This window comes from Tachyglossus aculeatus, chromosome 10 (genome assembly GCF_015852505.1).
Source record: "Tachyglossus aculeatus isolate mTacAcu1 chromosome 10, mTacAcu1.pri, whole genome shotgun sequence".
In the NCBI taxonomy this organism is placed as follows: domain Eukaryota; kingdom Metazoa; phylum Chordata; class Mammalia; order Monotremata; family Tachyglossidae; genus Tachyglossus; species Tachyglossus aculeatus.
Genome location: NC_052075.1, coordinates 17787962 through 17815391, shown reverse-complemented (window position 1 = coordinate 17815391; position 27430 = coordinate 17787962). Strand labels below are relative to the sequence as shown.

Genomic DNA, 27430 nt, shown 5'->3' with positions numbered 1-27430 from the left:
TATTATAATTTATTTATTTATATTAATGTCTGTCTTCCCCTCTGAACTGGAAGCTCATTGTGAGCAGGGAACGGGTCTATTTATTGCTCAATTAATATGACCGACCGACTGAGACAGGGACTGTGTCTGACCCAATTAACTTGTATGTACTGTTCTGTGCTTGATACAGACTAAATACTTAACATTGAAAAAAAAAAAATCTTGGCCCTTGTCCTCCCCATTTTGTTTTTTTTCTCTCCCTTCCTCATTCATTCATTCATTCAATCGTATTTATTGAGCACTTACTGCGTGCAGAGCACCGTACTAAGCGCTTGGGAAGTCCAAGTTGGCAACATCTAGACCCTATAGTCCCTACCCAACAGCGGGCTCACAGTCTAGAAGGGGGGAGCCAGACAACAAAACATATTAACAAAATAAAATAAATAGAATAAATATGTACAAGTAAAATAGAGTCATAAATATGTACAAACATATATACATATATATATATGACATTTGATTTTTTTGAGCTTTAGGATATTATAAATATAAATAAACCTGGTGACCTTTCAGAACATGAAAGCACACTGTGGGAATCAAATCCAAAAAAACTTCCTCCCTCCAGAGGACTGTATAACATAACATCTCTGGGCACTTTTCTATCACCACCTTGGACGAGAAGTCGTCATTTTTTCCACACATACATGTATGACTTTTGATTTTTTTTTAGTTTTAGGATATTATAAATATAAATAAACCTGGTGACCTTTCAGAACATAAGAGCACACAGTGGGAATCAAATCCAAAAAAACTTCTTTCCTCCAGAGGACTGTATAACATAACATCTCTGGGTACTTTTCTATCACCACCTTGGAAGAGAAGTCATCATTTTTTCCACACATACATGTATGACATTTGACTTTTTTTTTGAGCTTTAGGATATGATAAATATAAATAAACCTGGTGACCTTTCAGAACATGAAAGCACACTGTGGGAATCAAATCCAAAAAAACTTCTTTCCTCCAGGACTGTATAACATAACATCTCTGGGCACTTTTCTATCACCACCTTGGAAGGGAAGTCATCATTTTTTCCACACATACATGTATGACATTTGATTTTTTTTGAGCTTTAGGATATTATAAATATAAATAAACCTGGTGACCTTTCAGAACATGAAAGCACACTGTGGGAATCAAATCCAAAAAAACTCCTTTCCTCCAGGGGACTGTATAACATAACATCTCTGGGCACTTCTCTATCACCACCTTGGAAGGGAAGTCATCATTTTTTCCACACAAGCTACTGACACCGAGGTGCTTTAATAACCCTCAAAGTAAACTCGTTCAAAATGAAACTGCTAAAAATGGAATATGATGTGAACCCCATCCTGTGTGGCACTCCCTCCCTCCCTCTCCTCCTTCGATTTTCTTCATATCTCTCTGGCCGCTCCTCCTGTCTCCTTCTCCGGCTATTCCCCGCCTCTGACTTCCCTGTTTCATTCATTCAATCGTATTTATTGAGCGCTTACTGTGTGCAGAGCACTGTACTAAGGGCTTGGGAAGTCCAAGTTGGCAACGTATAGAGACGGTCCCCACCCAACAGCGGGCTCACAGTCTAGAAGGGGGAGACGGACAACGAAAGAAAACATGTGGACGGGTGTCAAGTCGTCAGAATAAATGATGATGATATTTGTTAAGCACTTACTATGTGCCAAGCACTGTTCTAAGCACTGGGATGGGTACAAGCAAAGTGAATTGGACACAGTCCCTGCCCCATGTGGGGCTCACATTCTCAATCCACATTTTCCAGATGAGTTAGCACAAGGTAATAATAATAATGATGATGATTCATTCATTCATTCAATCGTATTTATTGAGCGCTTACTGTGTGCAGAGCTCATCTGTCCTTAATCAATCAATCATATTTACGGAGCACTTACTATGTACTGAGTACCGTACTAAGAGCTTGGGAGAGTCCAATACAACAGAGCTGGTAGATCCGTTCCCTGCTCACAAACAGCCTTACAGTCTAGAGAGGGAGACAGTTATTAATATAAGTAGATAATAATCATTATTATGGGATTTCTTAAGCGCTTACTATGTTCCAGAAACTGTACTAAACGCCGGGGGTAGATATGAGCAAAACGAGTTGGACACAGTCCCTGTCTAGCGTGGGGCTCAGAGTCTCATTTTACAGATAATAATAATAATAATAATGATGATGGCATTTGGTAAGCACTTACTATGTGCCAAGCACTGTTCTAAGCACTGGGGGGATACAAGGTGATCAAGTTGTCCCACGTGGGGCTCACAGTCTTAATCCCCATTTTACAGACGAAGGAACTGAGGCTCAGAGAAGTTAAGTGACTTGCTCAAGGTCACACAGCAGACACGTGGCACAGCTGGGAGTTGAACCCATCCATTCATTCAATCGTATTTATTGAACGCTTACTGTGTGCAGAGCACTGTACTAAGCGCTTGGGAAGTACAAGTTGGCAACATAATGACCTCTGACTCCAAAGCCCGTGGTTTTTCCACTGAGCCACGCTGCTTCTCTGTTACAGAGAGAACAGGCTCTCTGTGCCTCGGTTACAGATGAGGTAACTGAGGCACAGAGAAGTGAAGTGACTTGCTCAAGGTCACACAGCACATGAGTAGCGGAACTGGGATTATGGAAATGATGTGGACCATTATGGGTATGGCTTAATAACCTTGAGCCACTGGTAGTTTCTCGGGGCAGCGGGGGTGGTCCTTACCTCGCTTCTGGTTCCACTCATGGGCTTCTCTCAAGCGGCTGACATCATACAGGAAATGCCCATTTTTGTTAAAGTACTCATCTGTGTTAAGGATGACTCCGCCCGGATTATCCTCTAGCAGTGCCCTGGAAAAGGTCCAGAGCATAACAGATTATTTTCCCTCTTTCTTAAAAGATACAACGTAACTTGTAAAACATACCTGGGGAGGCTAGAGCGAGCTGGGGAAAATGACCCCGGTTAATAGGGCGCAACCTACTAACGAACACGAGAAACAACTATTAATGAACACGAGAAGCAGCATCGCCTGGATAGAGCCCGGGCCTGGGAATCAGAAGGACCGGGCTACTAATCCCGGCTCTGCCGCTTGTCTGCTGTGGGACCTTGGACGAGTCATTTCCCTTACCTGTTGCCTCAGTTTCCTCATTTGTAAAAAATGGGGATTAGGACCGTGAGCCCCATATGGGGCAGAGACCGTGTCCAACCTTATTAGCTTGTATCTACCCCGGTGCTTAATACTGTGAGCCCACTGTTGGGTACAGATCGTCTCTATATGTTGCCAACTTGTACTTCCCAAGCGCTTAGTACAGTGCTCTGCACACAGTAATTGCTCAATAAATACGACTGATTGACCGATTGATTAGTCCAGTGCTCTGCACATAGTAAGTGCTCAATAAATACGACTGAATGAATGAATGATATGAAGTGCAAACTGAGGTGATGTGAAGACAGGTGATGTGAAGACTGAGCCGATGTGGAGGGAAGCAGTGTGCAATATAACAGAGTTGGTTGGTGGGCGTGAGGCTCCTGAGTGGTGGCAATGGTATTTATTGAGCTCTTACTGTGTGCGGAGCACTGTAGTATGTGCTCGGAAGAGTTGGTAGATCAATCAATCAATCGTACTTATTGAGCGCTTACTATATGCAGAGCACTGTACTAAGCGCTTGGGAAGCACAAGTTGGCAACATAAGAAACAGTCCCTACCCAACAGCAGATAAATGGCAGCAAACCTTGTGACTCCCAGGCCCGTGCTCTAACCCTATGCCATACTGCTTATCTGTCGATGGTTATCGATTGATCTCTGGTATGTACTGAGCGCTCGCTTGCTTTGTGGAGAGCCCCGTACAAAACGCTCGGGAGGGTACACTACAACAGAGTTGGTCGATGGGACTCCCGCCCACAAGGAGTTTAGAGGAGGAGTTGGGCGTTCAAAACAGATTATTGGATTGGTTTCAGCACACAGACAAACGTTTGAAGTCAATGCCAGCCGATGACAAAGTAAGAAATCATCTTTAGGAGGTGTGACGATGGAGCCATATAGTCTCGGCTTGCTACCGCTTCAGTAGAACCCTTTATTTTTTGCCTCATGATGGCTTCTGCTTAGGTACTCGGTTTTATGAAGAAAAATTCGATCTCGCACCTGCAGTACTGGGGAACATCCAGCTCCTCAATTTTACTCGCTTTTGGCCCGCTACACATCCCCCATACACCCCCTGGCCTGGAATGCCGCCCGTCCCCACATCCCCCAAGCTAGCTCTCTTCGTCCCTTCAAGGCCCTACTGAGAGCTAACCTCCTCCAGGTGGCCATCCCACACTGAGCGCTCTCCTTCCTCTCCCCCTCCTCCCCCTCTCCATCCCATCTTACCTCCTTCCCTTCCCCACAGCACCTGTATATATGTATATATGTTTGTACGTATTTATTACTCAATTTATTTATTTATTTTACTTGTAAATATCTATTCTATTTATTTTATTTTGTTAATATGTTCTGTTCTGTTCTCTGTCACCCAGAGGTAGTACAGTGATCTGCACATAGCACTCATAAATATGATCGATTGATTGCTGAGCCCCCTGCTTTCCCTCCCCATCCCCCCCGCCTTACCTCCTTCCCCTCCCCACAGCACCCGGATACATGTATATACGTTTGTATGGATTTATTACTCTATTTATTTTATTTATACATATTTACTCTAATTATTTTATTTTGTTAATATGCTTTGTTTGGTTCTCTGTCTCCCCCCTTCTAGACTGTGAGCCCACTGTTGGGTAGGGACCGTCTCTATATGTTGCCAACTTGTACTTCCCAAGCGCTTAGTCCAGTGCTCTGCACACAGTAAGTGCTCAATAAATACGACTGATTGATTGATTGATTGATTGAGCCCACAGTTGGGTAGGGGTCATCTCTACATGTTGCCAACTTGTACTTCCCAAGCGCTTAGTACAGTGCCAGTCACCATTCTAAGAAATGGGGTGGAAACCAGCAAATATGGTTGGACCCTCTCCCTATCCCAAGTGGGGCTCCAGGCTCCATCCCCATTTTGCAGATGAGGGAACTGAGGCACAGAGGAGTTAAGTGACTCGCCCAAGGTCATGCAGCAGACAAATGGCAGCAAACCTTGTGACTCCCAGGCCCGTGCCTTATCCCCATGCAGCAGACAAATGGAAGCAAACCTTGTGACTCCCAGGCCCGTGCTCTATCCCCATGCAGTAGACAAATGGCAGCAAAGCTCCTGACTCCCAGGCCCGTGCTCTATCCCTATGCCATACTGCTTATCTGTTGATGGTTATCGATTGATCTCTGGTATATACTGAGCGCTCGCTTGCTTTGTGGAGAGCCCCGTACAAAACGCTTGGGAGGGTACACTACAACAGAGTTGGTAGATGGGACCCCTGCCCACAAGGAGTTTAGAGGAGGAGTTGGGCGTTAAAAACAGATTATTGTTTTGGTTTCATCACACCCCACAGACAAACGTTTGAAGTCAATGCCTGCCAATGACAAAGTAAGAAATCATCTTTAGGAGGCGTGAAGATGGAGCCATCCAGTCTCGGCTTGCTACACACTTCAGTAGAACCCTTTCATTTTTGCCTCATGACGGCTTCGGATTAGTTACTTGGTTTTATGAAGAAAAATTGGATCTCGCACCTGCAGTATTGGGGAACATACAGCTCCTCAATTTTACTCGCTTTTGGCCCGCTACACATCCTCCATACATCCCCTGGCCTGGAATGCCCCCCCTCCCCACATCTGCCAAGCCAGCTCTCTTCCTCCCTTCAAGGCCCTACTGAGAGCTCACCTCCTAAAGGTGGCCTTCCCAGACTGAGCCCAATCCTTCCTCTCCCCCTCCTCCCCCTCTCCATCCCCGCCATCTTACCTCCTTCCCTTTCCCACAGCACCTGCATAAATGTATATATGTTTGTACGTATTTATTACTCTATTTATTTATTTATTTTACTTGTAAATATCTATTCTATTTATTTTATTTTGTTAATATGTTTTGTTTTGTTCTCTGTCACCCCCTTCTAGACTGTGAGCCCACTGTTGGGTAGGGACCGTCTCTATGTGTTGCCAACTTGTACTTCCCAAGCACTTAGTCCAGTGCTCTGCACACAGTAAGCGCTCAATAAATACGATTGATTGATTGATTGATTGATTGAGCCCACTGTTGGGTAGGGGTCGTCTCTATATGTTGCCAACTTGCACTTTCCAAGCGCTTAGTACAGTGCCAGGCACCATTCTAAGAGCTGGGGTGGAAACCAGGGAATTGGGTTGGACCCTCTCCCTATCCCACGTGGGGCTCACAGTCTCCATCCCCATTTTGCAGATGAGGGAAATGAGGCACAGAGGAGTTAAGTGACTCGCCCAAGGTCATGCAGCAGACAAACGGCAGCAAACCTTCTGACTCCCAGGCCCGTGCTCTATCCCTATGCAGCAGACAAATGGCAGCAAACCTTGTGACTCCCAGGCCCGTGCCTTAACCCTATGCAGCAGACAAATGGCAGCAAACCTCCTGACTCCCAGGCCCGTGCTCTATCCCCATGCCATACTGCTTATCTGTCAATGCTTATCGATTGATCTCTGGTATGGACAGGCCATGCTATTTCTCTGTCTATGCATCCCTGTTTATCAACTCTGTTATAGCATACTCTCCCAAGTGCTTAGTACAGTGATCTGCACACAGTGCTCATTTATATGATCGATTGATTGCTGAGCCACCTCCTCCCCCTCCACATCCCCCCGCCTTACCTCCTTCCCCTCCCTACAGCACCCGGATATATGTATATATGTTTGTACGGATTTATTAATCTATTTTATTTGTACATATTTATTCTAATTATTTTATTTTGTTAATATGTTTTGTTTTCTGTCTCCCCCTTCTAGACTGTGAGCCCACTGTTGGGTAGGGACCATCTCTAGATGTTGCCAACTTGTACTTCCCAAGCACTTAGTCCAGTGCTCTGCACACAGTAAGTGCTCAATAAATACAATTGATTGATTGATTGATTAATTGAGCCCACTGTTGGGTAGGGGACATCTCTATATGTTGCCAACTTGTACTTCCCAAGCGCTTAGTCACGTGCCAGGCACCATTCTAAGAGCTGGGGTGGAAACAAGCAAATTGGGTTGGACCCTCTCCCTATCCCACGTGGGGCTCACAGTCTCCATCCCCATTTTGCAGATGAGGGAACTGAGGCACAGAGGAGTTAAGTGACTCGCCCAAGGTCATGCAGCAGACAAATGGCAGCAAACCTTGTGACTCCCAGGCCCGTGCCTTATCCCCATGCAGCAGACAAATGGAAGCAAACCTTGTGACTCCCAGGCCCGTGCTCTATCCCCATGCAGTAGACAAATGGCAGCAAAGCTCCTGACTCCCAGGCCCGTGCTCTATCCCTATGCCATACTGCTTATCTGTCGATGGTTATCGATTGATCTCTGGTATATACTGAGCGCTCGCTTGCTTTGTGGAGAGCCCCGTACAAAACGCTCGGGAGGGTACACTACAACAGAGTTGGTAGATGGGACCCCTGCCCACAAGGAGTTTAGAGGAGGAGTTGGGCGTTAAAAACAGATTATTGTTTTGGTTTCATCACACCCCACAGACAAACGTTTGAAGTCAATGCCTGCCAATGACAAAGTAAGAAATCATCTTTAGGAGGCGTGAAGATGGAGCCATCTAGTCTCGGCTTGCTACACACTTCAGTAGAACCCTTTCATTTTTGCCTCATGATGGCTTCGGATTAGTTACTCGGTTTTATGAAGAAAAATTGGATCTCGCACTTGCAGTATTGGGGAACATACAGCTCCTCAATTTTACTCGCTTTTGGCCCGCTACACATCCTCCATACATCCCCTGGCCTGGAATGCCCCCCCTCCCCACAACTGCCAAGCCAGCTCTCTTCCTCCCTTCAAGGCCCTACTGAGAGCTCACCTCCTAAAGGTGGCCTTCCCAGACTGAGCCCAATCCTTCCTCTCCCCCTCCTCCCCCTCTCCATCCCCGCCATCTTACCTCCTTCCCTTTCCCACAGCACCTGCATAAATGTATATATGTTTGTACGTATTTATTACTCTATTTATTTATTTACTTTACTTGTAAATATCTATTCTACTTATTTTATTTTGTTAATATGTTTTGTTTTGTTCTCTGTCACCCCCTTCTAGACTGTGAGCCCACTGTTGGGTAGGGACCGTCTCTATGTGTTGCCAACTTGTACTTCCCAAGCACTTAGTCCAGTGCTCTGCACACAGTAAGCGCTCAATAAATACGATTGATTGATTGATTGATTGATTGAGCCCACTGTTGGGTAGGGGTCGTCTCTATATGTTGCCAACTTGCACTTTCCAAGCGCTTAGTACAGTGCCAGGCACCATTCTAAGAGCTGGGGTGGAAACCAGGGAATTGGGTTGGACCCTCTCCCTATCCCACGTGGGGCTCACAGTCTCCATCCCCATTTTGCAGATGAGGGAAATGAGGCACAGAGGAGTTAAGTGACTCGCCCAAGGTCATGCAGCAGACAAACGGCAGCAAACCTTCTGACTCCCAGGCCCGTGCTCTATCCCTATGCAGCAGACAAATGGCAGCAAACCTTGTGACTCCCAGGCCCGTGCCTTAACCCTATGCAGCAGACAAATGGCAGCAAACCTCCTGACTCCCAGGCCCGTGCTCTATCCCCATGCCATACTGCTTATCTGTCAATGCTTATCGATTGATCTCTGGTATGGACAGGCCATGCTATTTCTCTGTCTATGCATCCCTGTTTATCAACTCTGTTATAGCATACTCTCCCAAGTGCTTAGTACAGTGATCTGCACACAGTGCTCATTTATATGATCGATTGATTGCTGAGCCACCTCCTCCCCCTCCACATCCCCCCGCCTTACCTCCTTCCCCTCCCTACAGCACCCGGATATATGTATATATGTTTGTACGGATTTATTAATCTATTTTATTTGTACATATTTATTCTAATTATTTTATTTTGTTAATATGTTTTGTTTTCTGTCTCCCCCTTCTAGACTGTGAGCCCACTGTTGGGTAGGGACCATCTCTAGATGTTGCCAACTTGTACTTCCCAAGCGCTTAGTCCAGTGCTCTGCACACAGTAAGTGCTCAATAAATACAATTGATTGATTGATTGATTAATTGAGCCCACTGTTGGGTAGGGGACATCTCTATATGTTGCCAACTTGTACTTCCCAAGCGCTTAGTCACGTGCCAGGCACCATTCTAAGAGCTGGGGTGGAAACAAGCAAATTGGGTTGGCCCCTCTCCCTATCCCACGTGGGGCTCACAGTCTCCATCCCCATTTTGCAGATGAGGGAACTGAGGCACAGAGGAGTTAAATGACTCGCCCAAGGTCATGCAGCAGACAAATGGCAGCAAACTTTCTGACTCCCAGACCCGTGCTCTATCCCCATGCAGCAGACAAATGGCAGCAAACCTTGTGACTCCAAGGCCCGTGCCCTAACCCTATGCAGCAGACAAATGGCAGCAAACCTTGTGACTCCCAGGCCCATGCTCTATCCCTATACCATACTGCTTATCTGTCGATGGTTATCGATTGATTTCTGGAATGTACTGAGCGCTCGCTTGCTTTGTGGAGAGCCCCGTACAAAACGCTCGGGAGGGTACACTACAACAGAGTTGGTAGATGGGACCCCTGCCCACAAGGAGTTTAGAGGAGGAGTTGGGCGTTAAAAACAAATTATTGGATTGGTTTCATCACACCCCACAGACAAACGTTTGAAGTCAATGCCTGCCAATGACAAAGTAAGAAATCATCTTTAGGAGGCGTGAAGATGGAGCCATCTAGTCTCGGCTTGCTACACACTTCAGTAGAACCCTTTCATTTTTGCCTCATGATGGCTTCTGCTTAGTTACTCGGTTTTATGAAGAAAAATTGGATCTCACACCTGCAGTATTGGGGAACATATAGCTCCTCAATTTTACTCGCTTTTGGCCTGCTACACATCCTCCATACACCCCCTGGCCTGGAATGCCCCCCCCCCCCCCCCACATCTGACAAGCTAGCTCTCTTCCTCCCTTCAAGGCCCTACTGAGAGCTCACCTCCTCCAGGTGGCCTTCCCAGACTGAGCCCAATCCTTCCTCTCCCCCTCCTCCCCCTCTCCATCCCCGCCATCTTACCTCCTTCCCTTCCCCACAGCACCTGCATAAATGTATATATGTTTGTATGTATTTATTACTCTATTTATTTATTTATTTTACTTGTAAATATCTATTCTATTTATTTTATTTTGTTAATATGTTTTGTTTTGTTCTCTGTCACCCCCTTCTAGACTGTGAGCCCACTGTTGGGTAGGGACCGTCTCTATGTGTTGCCAACTTGTACTACCCAAGCGCTTAGTACAGTGCTCGGCACACAGTAAGCGCTCAATAAATATGACTGATTGATTGATTGATTGGTCTGACCCTTGGAAAGGGAAGAGACCAGAAAAGCAGAAAAGAACTGAACAGTGAGGAACTGCCAAAAGGATAAAGTGTCTCATCAGCTGTCACTGAGGTGATGTGGCAGGCCCAGCAAGATTAGAATCCACGTCCCCTGACACCCAGGTTCAGGGTCTTTCCACTAGGCCATGCTGTTTCACTGTCTATGCATCCCTGTTTATCAACTCTACTATAGCGTACTCTCTCAAGCGCTTAGTACAGTGATCTGCACATAGTGCTCATAAATATGATCGATTGATTGCTGAGCCCCCTACTCCCCCTCCCCATTCCGCCACCTTATCTCCTTCCCCTCCCCACAGCACCTGGATATATGTATATACGTTTGTACGGATTTATTACTCTATTCTATTAGTACATATTTATTCTAATTATTTTATTTTGTTAATATGTTTTGTTTGGTTCTCTGTCTCCCCCTTCTAGACTGTGAGCCCACTACTGTTGGGTAGCGACCGTCTCTAGATGTTACCAACTTGTACTTCCCAAGCGCTTAGTCCAGTACTCTGCACATAGTAAGCACTCAATAAGTACGATTGATTGATTGATTGAGCCCACTGTTGGGTAGGGGTCATCTCTATATGTTGCCAACTTGTACTTCCCAAGTGCTTAGTACAGTGCCAGGCAGTATTCTAAGAGCTGGGGTGGAAACCAGAAAATTGGGTTGGACCCTCTCCCTATCCCACGTGGGGCTCACAGTCTCCATCCCCATTTTGCAGATGAGGGAAATGAGGCACAGAGGAGTTAAGTGACTTGCCCAAGGTCATGCAGCAGACAAATGGCAGCAAACCTTGTGACTCCCAGGCCCGTGCTCTATCCCTATGCAGCAGACAAATGGCAGCAAATCTTGTGACTCCCAGGCCCGTGCCCTATCCCCATACAGCAGACAAATGGCAGCAAACCTTCTGACTCCCAGGCCCGTGCTCTATCCCTACGCAGCAGTTGGCAACATATATAGAGACAGTCCCTACCCAACAGTGGGTTCACAGTCTAGAAGGGGGGAGACAGAGAACGAAACATATATATATATATGTTCCAGGCCAGGGGGTGTATGGCAGATGTGTAGCGGGCCAAAAGCGAGTAAAATTGAGGAGCTGGATGTTCCCCAATACTGCAGGTGCAAGATCCAATTTTTCTTCATAAAGCCAAGTAACTAAGCAGAAGCCATCATGAGGCAAAAATTAAAGGGTTCTACTGAAGCGGTAGCAAGCCGAGACTAAATGGCTCCATCCTCACGCCTCCTAAAGATGATTTCTAACTTTGTCATTGGCAGGCATTTACTTCAAACGTTTGTCTGTGGGGTGTGATGAAACCAAAACAATAATCTGTTTTTAACGCCCAACTCCTCCTCTAAGCTCCTTGTGGTCAGGGGTCCCATCGACCAACTCTGTTGTAGTGTACCCTCCCGAGCGTTTTGTACGGGGCTCTCCACAAAGCAAGCGAGCGCTCAGTACATACCAGAGATCAATCGATAACCATCGACAGATAAGCAGTATGGCATAGGGATAGGGCACGGGCCTGGGAGTCAGAAGTTTTGCTGCCATTTGTCTGCTGCATAGGGATAGGGCACGGGCCTGGGAGTCACAAGGTTTGCTGCCATTTGTCTGCTGCTTAGGGTTAGGGCACGAACCTGGGAGTCACAAGGTTTGCTGCCATTTGTCTACTGCATAACCTTGGGTGAGTCACTTGACTCCTCTGTGCCTCAGTTTCTCAATTTTACCCGCTTTTGGCCCGCTACACATTCGCCATGGCAATGCCCCCCCTCCCCAAATCCGCCAAGCAAGCTCTCTTCTTCCATTCAAGGCCCTACTGAAAGCTCACCTCCTCCAAGTGGCCTTCCCAGACTGAGCCCCCTCCTTCCTCTGCCCCTCCTCCCCCATCCGTCCTCCCATCTTATATCCTTGCCTTCCCCACAGCACCTGCATATATGTATATATGTTTGTACCTATTTATTACTCTATTTATTCATTTATTTTACTTGTACATATCTATCCTATTTATTTTATTAATATGTTTGGTTTTGTTCTCTGTCACCCCCTTCTAGACTGTGAGCCCAATGTGGGGTAGGGACCGTCTCTATGTATTGCCAACTTGTACTTCCCAAGCGCTTAGTAAAGTGCTCTGCACACAGTAAGCGCTCAATAAATACGATTGATTGATTGATTGATTGATTGACTGGTCTGACCCTTGGAAAGGGAAGAGACCAGAAAAGCAGAAAAGAACTGAACGGTGAGAAACTGCAAAAAGGAAAAAGTGTCTCGTCAGCTGTCACTGAGGTGATGTGGCAGGCCCAGCAGGATTAGAATCCAGGTCCCCTGACACCCAGGCCCAGGGTCTTTCCACTAGGCCATGCTGTTTCTCTGTCTATGCATCTCTGTTTACCAACTCTGTTATAGTGTACTCTCCCAAGCGCTTAGTACAGTGATCTGCACATAGCGCTCATAAATATGATCGACTGATTGCTGAGCCCCCTTCTCCCCATCCCCATCCCCCCCGCCTTACCTCCTTCCCCTCCCCACAGCACCTGGATATATGTATATACGTTTGTACGGATTTATTACTCTATTTATTTTTTTTTTTGTACATATTTATTCTAATTATTTTATTTTGTTAATACGGTTTGTTTTGTTGTCTGTCTCCCCCTTCGAGACTGTGAGCCCATTGTTGGGTAGGGACCGTCTCTATATATGCTGCCAACTTGTACTTCCCAAGTGCTTAGTCCAGTGCTCTGCACACAGTAAGTGCTCAATAAATACGATTGATTGATTGATTGAGCTCACTGTTGGGTAGGGGTCGTCTCTATATGTTGCCAACTTGTACTTCCCAAGCACTTAGTCCAGTGCTCTGCACACAGTAAGCGCTCAATAAATACGATTGATTGATTGATTGAGCCCACTGTTGGGTAGGGGTCGTCTCTATATGTTGCCAACTTGTACTTCCCAAGCGCTTGGTCACGTGCCAGGCACCATTCTAAGAGCTGCGGTGGAAACCAGCAAATTGGGTTGGACCCTCTCCCTATCCCACGTGGGGCTCCCAGTCTCCATCCCCATTTTGCAGATGAGGGAAATGAGGCACAGAGGAGTTAAGTGACTCTCCCAAGGTCATGCAGCAGACAAATGGCAGCAAGCCATGTGACTCCCAGGCCCGTGCCCTATCCCTATGCAGCAGACAAATGGCAGCAAACCTCCTGACTCCCAGGCCCGTGCTCTATCCCCATGCCATACTGCTTATCTGTCGATGGTTATCGATTGATCTCTGGTATGGATAGGCCATGCTGTTTCTCTGTCTATGCATCCCTGTTTATCAACTCTGCTATAGCATACTTTCCCAAGCGCTTAGTACAGTGATCTGCACACAGTGCTTATTTATATGATCGATTGATTGCTGAGCCACCTCCTCCCCCATCCCATACCCCCCGCCTTACCTCCTTCCCCTCCCCACAGCACCCGGATATATGTATATACGTTTGTACGGATTTATTACTCTATTTTATTTGCACATATTTATTCTAATTATTTTATTTTGTTAATATGTTTTGTTTTGTTGTCTGTCTCCCCTTTCTAGACCGTGACACCACTGTTGGGTAGGGACCATCTCTAGATGTTGCCAACTTGTACTTCCCAAGCGCTTAGTCCAGTGCTCTGCACACAGTAAGCGCTCAATAAATACGATTGATTGATTGATTGATTGAGCCCACTGTTGGGTAGGGGTCGTCTCTATATGTTGCCAACTTGTACTTCCCAAGCGCATAGTACAGTGACAGGAACCATTCTAAGAGCTGGGGTGGAAACCAGCAAATTGGGTTGGACCCTCTCCCTATCCTCCGTGGGGCTCACAGTCTCCATCCCCATTTTGCAGATGAGGGAACTGAGGCACAGAGGAGTTAAGTGACTCGCCCAAGGTCATGCAGCAGACAAATGGCAGCAAACCTTGTGACTCCCAGGCCCGTGCCTTATCCCCATGCAGCAGACAAATGGAAGCAAACCTTGTGACTCCCAGGCCCGTGCTCTATCCCCATGCAGTAGACAAATGGCAGCAAAGCTCCTGACTCCCAGGCCCGTGCTCTATCCCTATGCCATACTGCTTATCTGTCGATGGTTATCGATTGATCTCTGGTATATACTGAGCGCTCGCTTGCTTTGTGGAGAGCCCCGTACAAAACGCTCGGGAGGGTACACTACAACAGAGTTGGTAGATGGGACCCCTGCCCACAAGGAGCTTAGAGGAGGAGTTGGGCGTTAAAAACAAATTATTGGATTGGTTTCATCACACCCCACAGACAAACGTTTGAAGTCAATGCCTGCCAATGACAAAGTAAGAAATCATCTTTAGGAGGCGTGAAGATGGAGCCATCTAGTCTCGGCTTGCTAGACACTTCAGTAGAACCCTTTAATTTTTGCCTCATGATGGCTTCGGCTTAGTTACTCGGTTTTATGAAGAAAAATTGGATCTCGCACCTGCAGTATTGGGGAACATATAGCTCCTCAATTTTACTCGCTTTTGGCCTGCTACACATCCTCCATACACCCCCTGGCCTGGAATGCCCCCCCCTCCCCACATCTGACAAGCTAGCTCTCTTCCTCCCTTCAAGGCCCTACTGAGAGCTCACCTCCTCCAGGTGGCCTTCCCAGACTGAGCCCCCTCCTTCCTCTCCCCCTCCTCCCCCTCTCCATCCCCGCCATCTTACCTCCTTCCCTTCCCCACAGCACCTGCATAAATGTATATATGTTTGTATGTATTTATTACTCTATTTATTTATTTATTTTACTTGTAAATATCTATTCTATTTATTTTATTTTGTTAATATGTTTTGTTTTGTTCTCTGTCACCCCCTTCTAGACTGTGAGCCCACTGTTGGGTAGGGACCGTCTCTATGTGTTGCCAACTTGTACTTCCCAAGCGCTTAGTACAGTGCTCGGCACACAGTAAGCACTCAATAAATACGATTGATTGATTGATTGATTGATTGGTCTGACCCTTGGAAAGGGAAGAGACCAGAAAAGCAGAAAAGAACTGAACAGTGAGGAACTGCCAAAAGGATAAAGTGTCTCATCAGCTGTCACTGAGGTGATGTGGCAGGCCCAGCAAGATTAGAATCCACGTCCCCTGACACCCAGGTCCAGGGTCTTTCCACTAGGCCATGCTGTTTCACTGTCTATGCATCCCTGCTTATCAACTCTACTATAGCGTACTCTCTCAAGCGCTTAGTACAGTGATCTGCACATAGTGCTCATAAATACGATCGATTGATTGCTGAGCCCCCTGCTCCCCCTCCCCATTCCGCCACCTTATCTCCTTCCCCTCCCCACAGCACCCGGATATATGTATATACGTTTGTACAGATTTATTACTCTATTCTATTAGTACATATTTATTCTAATTATTTTATTTTGTTAATATGTTTTGTTTGGTTCTCTGTCTCCCCCTTCTAGACTGTGAGCCCACTACTGTTGGGTAGCGACCGTCTCTAGATGTTACCAACTTGTACTTCCCAAGCGCTTAGTCCAGTACTCTGCACATAGTAAGCACTCAATAAATACAATTGATTGATTGATTGATTGATTGATTGAGCCCACTGTTGGGTAGGGGTCGTCTCTATATGTTGCCAACTTGTACTTCCCAAGTGCTTAGTACAGTGCCAGGAACCATTCTAAGAGCTGGGGTGGAAACCAGCAAATTGGGTTGGACCCTCTCCCTATCCCATGTGGGGCTCACAGTCTCCATCCCCATTTTGCAGATGAGGGAAATGAGGCACAGAGGAGTTAAGTGACTCGCCCAAGGTCATGCAGCAGACAAATGGCAGCAAACCTTGTGACTCCCAGGCCCATGCTCTATCCCTATGCAGCAGACAAATGGCAGCAAACCTTGTGACTCCCAGGCCCGTGCCCTGTCCCTATGCAGCAGACAAATGGCAGCAAACCTTCTGACTCCCAGGCTCGTGCCCTGTCCCTATGCAGCAGACAAATGGCAGCAAACCTTCTGACTCCCAGGCCCGTGCTCTATCCCTATGCAGCAGTTGGCAACATATATAGAGATGGTCCCCACCCAACAGTGGGTTCACAGTCTAGAAGGGGGGAGACAGAGAACCAAACATATCTATATATGTTCCAGGCCAGGGGGTGTATGGTGGATGTGAAGCGGGCTAAAAGCGAGTAAAATTGAGGAGCTGGATGTTCCCCAATACTGCAGGTGCGAGTTCCAATTTTTCTTCATAAAGCCAAGTAACTAAGCAGAAGCCATCATGAGGCAAAAATTAAAGGGTTCTACTGAAGCGGTAGCAAGCCGAGACTAGAGGGCTCCATCCTCACGCCTCCTAAAGATGATTTCTTACTTTGTCATTGGCAGGCATTTACTTCAAACGTTTGTCTGTGGGGTGTGATGAAACCAAAACAATAATCTGTTTTTAACGCCCAACTCCTCCTCTAAGCTCCTTGTGGTCAGGGGTCCCATCTACCAACTCTGCTGTAGTGTACCCTCCTGAGCGTTTTGTATGGGGCTCTCCACAAAGCAAGCGAGTGCTCAGTACATACCAGAGATCAATCAATAACCATGGACAGATAAGCAGTATGGCATAGGGATAGGGCACGGGCCTGGGAATCAGAAAGCTTGCTGCCATTTGTCTGCTGCATAGGGATAGGGCACGGGCCTGGGAGTCAGAAGGATTGCTGCCATTTGTCTGCTGCATAGGGATAGAGCACGGGCCTGGGAGTCACAAGGTTTGCTGCCATTTGTCTACTGCATAACCTTGGGCGAGTCACTTAACTCCTCTGTGCCTCAATTCCTCAATTTTACTCGCTTTTGGCCCGCTACACATCCACCATGGCAATGCCCCCCTCCCCACATCCGCCAAGCTAGGTCTCTTCTTCCCTTCAAGGCCCTACTGAGAGCTCACCTCCACCAAGTGGCCTTCCCAGACTGAGCTCCCTCCTTCCTCTCCGCCTCCTCCCCCTCTCCATCCCCCCCATCTTACCTCCTTCCCTTCCCCACAGCACCTGTATATATGTATATATGTTTGTAGGTATTTATTACTCTATTTATTTATTTTTCTTGTACATACCTATTCTATTTATTTTATTTTATTAATATGTTTGGTTTTGCTCTCTGTCATCCCCTTCTAGACCGTGACCCCACTGTGGGGTAGGGACCGTCTCTATGTGTTGCCAACTTATACTTCCCAAGCGCTTAGTGAAGTGCTCTGCACACAGTAAGCGCTCAATGAATACGATTGATTGACTGATTGATTGACTGGTCTGACCCTTGGAAAGGGAAGAGACCAGAAAAGCAGAAAAGAACTGAACGGTGAGGAACTGCAGAAAGGAAAACGTGTCTCGTCAGCTGTCACTGAGGTGATGTGGCAGGCCCAGCAGGATTAGAATCCAGGTCCCCTGACACCCAGGCCCAGGGTCTTTCCACTAGGCCATGCTGTTTCTCTGCCTATGCATCCCTGTTTATCAACTCTGTTATAGCATACTCTCCCAAGCGCTTAGTACAGTGATCTGCACATAGTGCTCATAAATATGATCGATTGATTGCTGAGCCCCCTGCTTCCCCTCCCCATCCCCCCTGCCTTACCTCCTTCCCCTCCCCACAGCACCTGGATATATGTATATACGTTTGTACGGAGTTATTACTCTATTTATTTATTTTATTTGTACATATTTATTCTAATTATTTTATTTTGTTAATACGCATTGTTTGGTTCTCTGTCTCCCCCCTTCTAGACTGTGAGCCCACTGTTGGGTAGGGACCGTCTCTATATGTTGCCAACTTGTACTTCCCAAGCGCTTAGTCCAGTGCTCTGCACACAGTAAGCGCTCAATAAATACGATTGATTGATTGATCGATTGAGCCCACTGTTGGGTAGGGGTCGTCTCTATATGTTGCCAACTTGTACTTCCCAAGCACTTAGTCCAGTGCTCTGCACACAGTAAGCGCTCAATAAATACGATTGATTGATTGATTGATTGATTGGGCCCACTGTTGGATAGGGGTCGTCTCTATATGTTGCCAACTTGTACTTCCCAAGCGCTTAGTACAGTGCCAGGCACCATTCTAAGAGCTGGGGTGGAAACCAGGAAATTGGGTTGGACCCTCTCCCTATCCCACGTGGGGCTCCCAGTCTCCATCCCCATTTTGCAGATGAGGGAAATGAGGCACAGAGGAGTTAAGTGACTCTCCCAAGGTCATGCAGCAGACAAATGGCAGCAAACCTTCTGACTCCCAGGCCCGTGCCCTAACCCTATGCAGCAGACAAATGGCAGAAAACTTCCTGACTCCCAGGCCCGTGCTCTATCCCCATGCCATACTGCTTATCTGTCGATGGTTATCGATTGATCTCTGGTATGGACAGGCCATGCTATTTCCCTGTCTATGCATCCCTGTTTATCAACTCTGTTATAGCATACTCTCCCAAGCGCTTAGTACAGTGATCTGCACACAGTGCTCATTTATATGATCGAATGATTGCTGAGCCACCTCCTCCCCCTTCCCATCCCCCCCGCCTTACCTCCTTCCCCTCCCCACAGCACCCGGATATATGTATATACGTTTGTACGGATTTATTACTCTATTTATTTTATTTGTACATATTTATTCTAATTATTTTATTTTGTTAATATGTTTTGTTTTGTTGTCTGTCTCCCCCTTCTAGACTGTGAGACCACTGTTGGGTAGGGACCATCTCTAGATGTTGCCAACTTGTACTTCCCAAGCGCTTAGTCCAGTGTTCTGCCCACAGTAAGCGCTCAATACGATTGATTGATTAACTGATTGGGCCCACTGTTGGGTAGGGGTTGTCTCTATATGTTGCCAACTTGTACTTCCCAAGTGCTTAGTACAGTGCCAGGCACCATTCTAAGATCTGGGGTGGAAACCAGCAAATTGGGTTGGATTCTCTCCCTATCCTACGTAGGGCTCACAGTCTCCATCCTCATTTTGCAGATGAGGGAACTGAGGCACAGAGGAGTTAAGTGATTCACCCAAGGTCATGCAGCAGACAAATGGCAGCAAACCTCGTGACTCCCAGGCCCGTGCCCTATCCCCATGCAGCAGACAAATGGCAGCAAACCTCCTGACTCCCAGGCCCGTGCTCTATCCCTATGCCATACTGCTTATCTGTGGATGGTTATCGATTGATCTCTGGAATGTACTGAGCGCTCGCCTGCTTTGTGGAGAGCCCCGTACAAAACGCTCGGGAGGGTACACTACAACAGAGTTGGTAGATGGGACCCCTGCCCACAAGGAGTTTAGAGGAGGAGTTGGGCGTTAAAAACAGATTATTGTTTTGGTTTCATCACACCCCACAGACAAACGTTTGAAGTCAATGCCTGCCAATGACAAAGTAAGAAATCATCTTTAGGAGGCGTGAAGATGGAGCCATCTAGTCTCGGCTTGCTACCCACTTCAGTAGAACCCTTTCATTTTTGCCTCATGATGGCTTCTGCTTAGTTACTCGGTTTTATGAAGAAAAATTGGATTTCACACCTGCAGTATTGGGGAACATATAGCTCCTCAATTTTACTTGCTTTTGGCCCACTACACATACTCCATACATCCCCTGGCCTGGAATGCCCCCCCTCCCCACATCCGCCAGGCTAGCTCTCTTCCTCCCTTCAAGGCCCTACTGAGAGCTCACCTCCTCCAGGTGGCCTTCCCAGACTGAGCACAATCCTTCCTCTTCCCCTCCTCCCCCTCTTCATCCCCGCCATCTTACCTCCTTCCCTTCCCCACAGCACCTGTATAAATTTATATATGTTTGTACGTCTTTATTACTCTATTTACTTATTTATTTTACTTGTATATATCTATTCTATTTATTTTATTTTGTTAATATGTTTTGTTTTGTTCTCTGTCACCCCCTTCTAGACTGTGAGCCCATTGTTAGGTAGGGACCGTCTCTATGTGTTACCAACTTGTACTTCCCAAGCATTTAGTACAGTGCTCGGCACACAGTAAGCCCTCAATAAATACGATTGATTGATTGATTGATTGGTCTGACCCTTGGAAAGGGAAGAGACCAGAAAAGCAGAAAAGAACTGAACAGTGAGGAACTGCCAAAAGGATAAAGTGTCTCATCAGCTGTCACTGAGGTGATGTGGCAGGCCCAGCAAGATTAGAATCCAGGTCCCCGACACCCAGGCCCAGGGTCTTTCCACAAGGCCATGCTGTTTCACTGTCTATGCATCCCTGTTTATCAACTCTACTATAGCGTACTCTCTCAAGCGCTTAGTACAGTGATCTGCACATAGTGCTCATAAATACGATCGATTGATTGCTGAGCCCCCTGCTCCCCCTCCCCATTCCACCACCTTACCTCCTTCCCCACCCCACAGCACCTGGATATATGTATAAACGTTTGTACGGATTTATTACTCTATTTTATTAGTACATATTTTTTCTAATTATTTTATTTTGTTAATATGTTTTGTTTGGTTCTCTGTCTGCCCCTTCTAGACTGTGAGCCCACTACTGTTGGGTAGGGACCGTCTCTAGATGTTACCAACTTGTACTTCCCAAGTGCTTAGTCCAGTACTCTGCACATAGTAAGCACTCAATAAATACGATTGATTGATTGATTGATTGATTGAGCCCACTATTGGGTAGGGGTCGTCTCTATATGTTGCCAACTTGTACTTCCCAAGTGCTTAGTACAGTGCCAGGCACTATTCTAAGAGCTGGGGTGGAAACCAGAAAATTGGGTTGGACCCTCTCCCTATCCCCCGTGGGGCTCACAGTCTCCATCCCCATTTTGTAGATGAGGGAAAGGAGGCACAGAGGAGTTAAGTGACTCGCCCAAGGTCATGCAGCAGACAAATGGCAGTAAACCTCTGACTCCCAGGCCCCTGATCTATCCCTATGCAGCAGACAAATGGCAGCAAACCTTGTGACTCCCAGGCCCGTGCCCTAACCCTATGCAGCAGACAAATGGCAGCAAACCTTGTGACTCCCAGGCCCGTGCACTATCCCTATGAAGCAGTTGGCAACATATATAGAGACGGTCCCTACCCAACAGTGGGCTCACAGTCTAGAAGGGGGGAAACAGAGAACCAAACATATCTATATATGTTCCAGGCCAGGGGGTGTATGGCGGATGTGTAGCGGACCAAGCAAAGCAAAGCATAGTGCTTACTATGTGCAGAGTACTGGACTAAGCGCTTGGGAAGTACAAGTTGATAACATCTAGAGACGGTCCCTACCCAACAGTAGTGGGCTCACAGTCTAGAAGGGGGAGACAGAGAACCAAACAAAACATATTAACAAAATAAAATAATTAGAATAAATATGTACTAATAGAATAGAGTAATAAATCCGTACAAACGTATATACATATATCCAGGTGCTGTGGGGAGGGGAAGGAGGTAAGGTGGCGGAATGGGGAGGGGGAGCAGGGGGCTCAGCAATCAATCGATCATATTTATGAGCACTATGTGCAGATCACTGTACTAAGCGCTTGAGAGAGTAGGCTATAGTAGAGTTGATAAACAGGGATGCATAGACAGTGAAACAGCATGGCCTAGTGGAAATACCCTGGTCCCGAGCGTTTTGTACGGGGCTCTCCACAAAGCAAGCGAGCGTTCAGTACATACCAGAGATCAATCAATAACCATCGACAGATAAGCAGTGTGGCATGGGTTAGAGCACGGGGACTGGGAGTCAGAAGGTTTGCTGCCATTTGTCTGCTGCATAGGGTTAGGGCACGGGCCTGGGAGTCAGAAGGCTTGCTGCCATTTGTCTGCTGCATGGGGATAGAGCACGGGCCTGGGAGTCAGAAGGTTTGCTGCCATTTGTCTGCTGCATGGGGATAGAGCACGGGCCTGGGAGTCAGAAGGTTTGCTGCCATTTGTCTGCTGCATGACCTTGGGCAAGTCACTTACCTCCTCTGTGCCTCAGTTCCCTCATCTGCAAAATGGGGATGGAGACTGTGAGCTCCACGTGGGATAGGGAGAGGGTCCAACCCAATTTGCTGGTTTCCACCCCAGCTCTTAGAATGGTGCCTGGCACGTGACTAAGAGATTGGGAAGTACAAGTTGGCAACATGTAGAGACGACCCCTACCCAACAGTGGGCTCAATCAATTAATCAATCAATCGTATTTATTGAGCACTTACTGTGTGCAGAGCACTGGACTAAGCGCTTGGGAAGTACAAGTTGGCAACATATTGAGACGGTCCGTACCCAACAGTGGGCTCACAGTCTAGAAGGGGGGAGACAGTGAACCAAACAAAACATATTAACAAAATAAAATAATTAGAATAAATATGTACAAATAAAATAAATAGAGAATAAATCCGTACATATGTATATACATATATCCAGGTGCTGTGGGGAGGGGAAGGAGGTAAGGCAGGGGGGATGGGTATGGGGAGAAGGGGGCACAGCAATCAATCGATCATATTTATGAGCGCTATGTGCAGATCACTGTACTAAGCGCTTGGGAGAGTACGCTATAACAGAGTTGATAAACAGGGATGCATAGACAGAGAAACAGCATGGCCTAGTGGAAAGACCTGGGGCCTGGGTGTCAGGGGACCTGGATTCTAATCCTGCTGGGTTTGCCACAATACCTCAGTGACAGCTGACAAGACACTTTTTCCTTTTTGCAGTTCCTCACCGTTCAGTTCTTTTCTGCTCTTCTGGTCTCTTCCCTTTCCAAGGGTCAGACCAGTCAATCAATCAATCAATCAATCGTATTTATTGAGCGCTTACTGTGTGCAGAGCACTTTACTAAGCACTTGGGAAGTACAAGTTGGCAACACATAGAGACGGTCCCTACCCAACAGTGGGCTCACAGTCTAGAAGGGGGTGACAGAGAACAAAACCAAACATATTAATAAAATAAATAGAATAGATATGTACAAGTAAAATAAATAAATAGAGTAATAAATAGGTACAAACTTATATACATATATACAGGTGCTGTGGGGAAGGCAAGGATGTAAGATGGGGGGGACGGATGGGGGAGGAGGGGCAGAGGAAGGAGGGGGCTCAGTCTGGGAAGGCCACCTGGAGGAGGTGAGCTCTCAGTAGGGCCTTGAAGGGAAAAAGAGCGCTAGCTTGGCGGATGTGGGGAGGGGGGGCATTGCCATGGCTGATGAGTAGCGGGCCAAAAGCGGGTAAAATTGAGGAACTGAGGCACAGAGGAGTTAAGTGACTTGCCCAAGGTCATGGAGTAGACAAATGGCAGCAAATCTTGTGACTCCCAGGCCCGTGCTCTATCCCTGTGCAGCAGACAAATGGCAGCAAACCTTCTGACTCCCAGGCCCGTGCTCTATCCCCATGCAGCAGACAAATGGCAGCAAACCTTGTGACTCCCAGGCCCGTGCCCTAACCCTATGCAGCAGACAAATGGCAGCAAACCTCCTGACTCCCAGGCCCGTGCTCTATCCCCATGCCATACTGCTTATCTGTCGATGGTTATCGATTGATCTCTGGTATAGACAGGCCATGCTATTTCTCTGTCTATGCATCCCTGTTTATCAACTCTGTTATAGCATACTCTCCCAAGTGCTTAGTACAGTGATCTGCACACAGTGCTCATTTATATGATCGATTGATTGCTGAGCCACCTCCTCCCCCTCCCCATCCCCCCGCCTTACCTCCTTCCCCTCCCTACAGCACCCGGATATATGTATATATGTTTGTACGGATTTATTACTCTATTTATTTTATTTGAACATATTTATTCTAATTATTTTATTTTGTTAATATGTTCTGTTTTCTGTCTCCCCCTTCTAGACTGTGAGCCCACTGTTGGGTAGGGACTATCTCTATATGTTGCCAACTTGTACTTCCCAAGCGCTTAGTCCAGTGCCCTGCATACAGTAAGCACTCAATAAATACAATTGATTGATTGATTGAGCCCACTGTTGGGTAGGGGACGTCTCTATATGTTGCCAACTTGTACTTCCCAAGCACTTAGTCACGTGCCAGGCACCATTCTAAGAGCTGGGGTGGAAACCAGCAAATTGGGTTGGACCCTCTCCCTATCCCACGTGGGGCTCACAGTCTCCATCCCCATTTTGCAGATGAGGGAACTGAGGCACAGAGGAGTTGAATGACTCGCCCAAGGTCATGCAGCAGACAAATGGCAGCAAACCTTCTGACTCCTAGGCCTGTGCCCTAACCCTATGCAGCAGACAAAAGGAGCAAACCTTGTGACTCCCAGGCCCGTGCTCTAACCCTACGCAGCAGACAAATGGCAGCAAACCTTGTGACTCCCAGGCCCATGCTCTAACCCTATGCCATACTGCTTATCTGTCGATGGTTACTGATTGATCTCTGGTATGTACTGAGCGCTCGCTTGCTTTGTGGAGAGCCCTGGACAAAACGCTCAACAGAGTTGGTCGATGGGACCCCTGCCCACACGGAGTTTAGAGGAGGAGTTGGGCTTTAAGAACAGATTATTGGATTGGTTTCATCACACCCCACAGACAAACGTTTTAAGTCAATGCCTGCCAATGACAAAGTAAAAAATCATCTTTAGAAGGCATGAAGATGGAGCCATCTAGTCTCGGCTTGCTACACACTTCAGTAGAACCCTTTCATTTTTGTCTCCTGATGGCTTCTGCTTAGTTACTCGGTTTTATGAATAAAAATTGGATCTCGCACCTGCAGTATTGGGGAACATATAGCTCCTCAATTTTACTCGATTTTGGCCCGCTACACATCCTCCATACACCCCCTGGCCTGGAATGCCCCCCCTCCCCACATCTGCCAAGCTAGCTCTCTTCCTCCCTTCAAGGCCCTACTGAGAGCTCACCTCCTCCAGGTGGCCTTCCCAGACTGAGCCCAATCCTTCCTCTTCCCCTCCTCCCCCTCTCCATCCCCACCATCTTACCTCCTTCCCTTCCCCACAGCACCTGTATATATGTATATATGTTTGTACGTATTTATTACTCTATTTATTTATTTATTTATTATTTATTTATTATTATTTATTATTTATTTATTTATTTAACTTGTACATATCTGTTCTATTTATTTTATTTTATTAATATGTTTGGTTTTGTTCTCTGTCTCCCTCTTCTAGACTGTCAGCCCACTGTTGAGTAGGAACTGTCCCTATATGTTGCCAACTTGTACTTCCCAAGCGCTTAGTAAAGTGCTCTGCACACAGTAAGTGCTCAATAAATACAATTGATTGATTGATTGACTGGTCTGACCCTTGGAAAGGGAAGAGACCAGAAAAGCAGAAAAGAACTGAACGGTGAGGAACTGCAAAAAGGAAAAAGTGTCTCGTCAGCTGTCACTGAGGTGATGTGGCAGGCCCAGCAGGATTAGAATCCAGGTCCCCTGACACCCAGGCCCAGGGTCTTTCCACTAGGCCATGCTGTTTCTCTGTCTATGCATCCCTGTTTATCAACTCATAGCGTACTCTCCCAAGCGCTTAGTACAGTGATCTGCACATAGCGCTCATAAATATAATTGATTGATTGCTGAGCCCCCGTCTCCTCCTCCCCATCCCCCCCACCTTACCTCCTTCCCCTACCCACAGCACCTGGATATATGTATATACGTTTGTACGGATTTATTACTCTATTTTATTTGTACAGAGTTATTCTAATTATTTTATTTTGTTAATATGTTTTGCTTGGTTCTCTGTCTCCCCCTTGGAGTCACAAGGTTTGCTGCCATTTGTCTGCTGCATGACCTTGGGCAAGTCACTTAACTCCTCTGTGCCTCAGTTCCCTCATCTGCAAAATGGGGATGGAGACTGTGAGCCCCACGTGGGATAGGGAGAGGGTTCAACCATATTGGCTGGTTTCCAGCCCAGCTCTTAAAATGGTGCCTGGCACTGTACTAGGCGCTTGGGAAGTACAAGTTGGCAACATATAGAGACGACCCCTAGCCAACAGTGGGCTCAGTCAATCAATCAATCAATCGTATTTATTGAGCGCTTACTGTGTACACAGCACTGGACTAAGCGCCTGGGAAGTCCAAGTTGGCAAAATATAGAGATGGTCCCTACCCAACAGTGGGCTCATAGGTCACACAGCAGACATGATGATGATGATGATGGCATTTGTTAAGCGCTTACTATGTGCAAAGCACTGTTCTAAGCACTGGGGGACAAATGACAGCAAACCTTGTGACTCCCAGGCCCGTGCCCTATCCCCATGCAGCAGACAAGTGGCAGGAAACCTCCTGACTCCCAGGCCCGTGCCCTATCCCTATGCCATACTGCTTATCTGTCGATGGTTATCGATTGATCTGTGGTATGTACTGAGCGCTCGCTTGCTTTGTGGAGAGCCCCGTACAAAATGCTCGGAAGGGTACACAACAACAGAGTTGGTCGATGGGACCCCTGCCCAGAAGGAGTTTAGAGGAGGAGTTGGGCGTTAAAAACAGATTATTGGATTGGTTTCATCACACCCCACAGACAAACCTTTTAAGTCAATGCCTGCCAATGACAAAGTAAGAAATCATCTTTAAGAGGCGTGAGGATGGAGCCATCTAGTCTCGGCTTGCTACCGCTTCAGTAGAACCCTTGCATTATTGCCTCATGATGGCTTCTGCTTAGTTACTCAGTTTTATGAAGAAAAATTGGATCTCGCACCTGCAGTATTGGGAACATCCAGCTCCTCAATTTTACTCGCTTTTGGCCCGCTACACATCCGCCATGGCAATGCCCCCCCTCCCCACATCCGCCAAGCTAGCTCTCTTCCTCCCTTCAAGGCCCTACTGAGAGCTCACCTCCTCCAGGTGGCCTTCCCAGAATGAGCCCCCTCCTTCCTCTTCCCCTCCTCCTCCTCTCCATCCCCCATCTTACCTCCTTCGCATTCCCCACAGCACCTGTATATATGTATATATGTTTGTACGTAATTATTACTCTATTTATTTATTTTACTTGTACATATCTATTCTATTTATTTTACTTTGTTAATATGTTTGGTTTTGTTCTCTGTCACCCCCTTCTAGACTGTGAGCCCACTGTTGAGTAGGGACCGTCTCTATGTGTTG

At 46.8% G+C, this 27430-nt stretch overlaps 1 protein-coding gene across 1 annotated transcript in view; it reads right to left on the bottom strand.

Annotated features, from left to right (window-relative positions):
• The window catches only part of N4BP2 (NEDD4 binding protein 2), a 74452-nt gene that overhangs the window by 34191 nt on the left and 12831 nt on the right, over window positions 1–27430 (bottom strand). The window contains exon 4 of the mRNA XM_038752240.1: window positions 2739–2863. Coding sequence (XP_038608168.1) covers window positions 2739–2863 — 125 coding nt within the window. The remainder of the gene's footprint in view (window positions 1–2738; window positions 2864–27430) is intronic.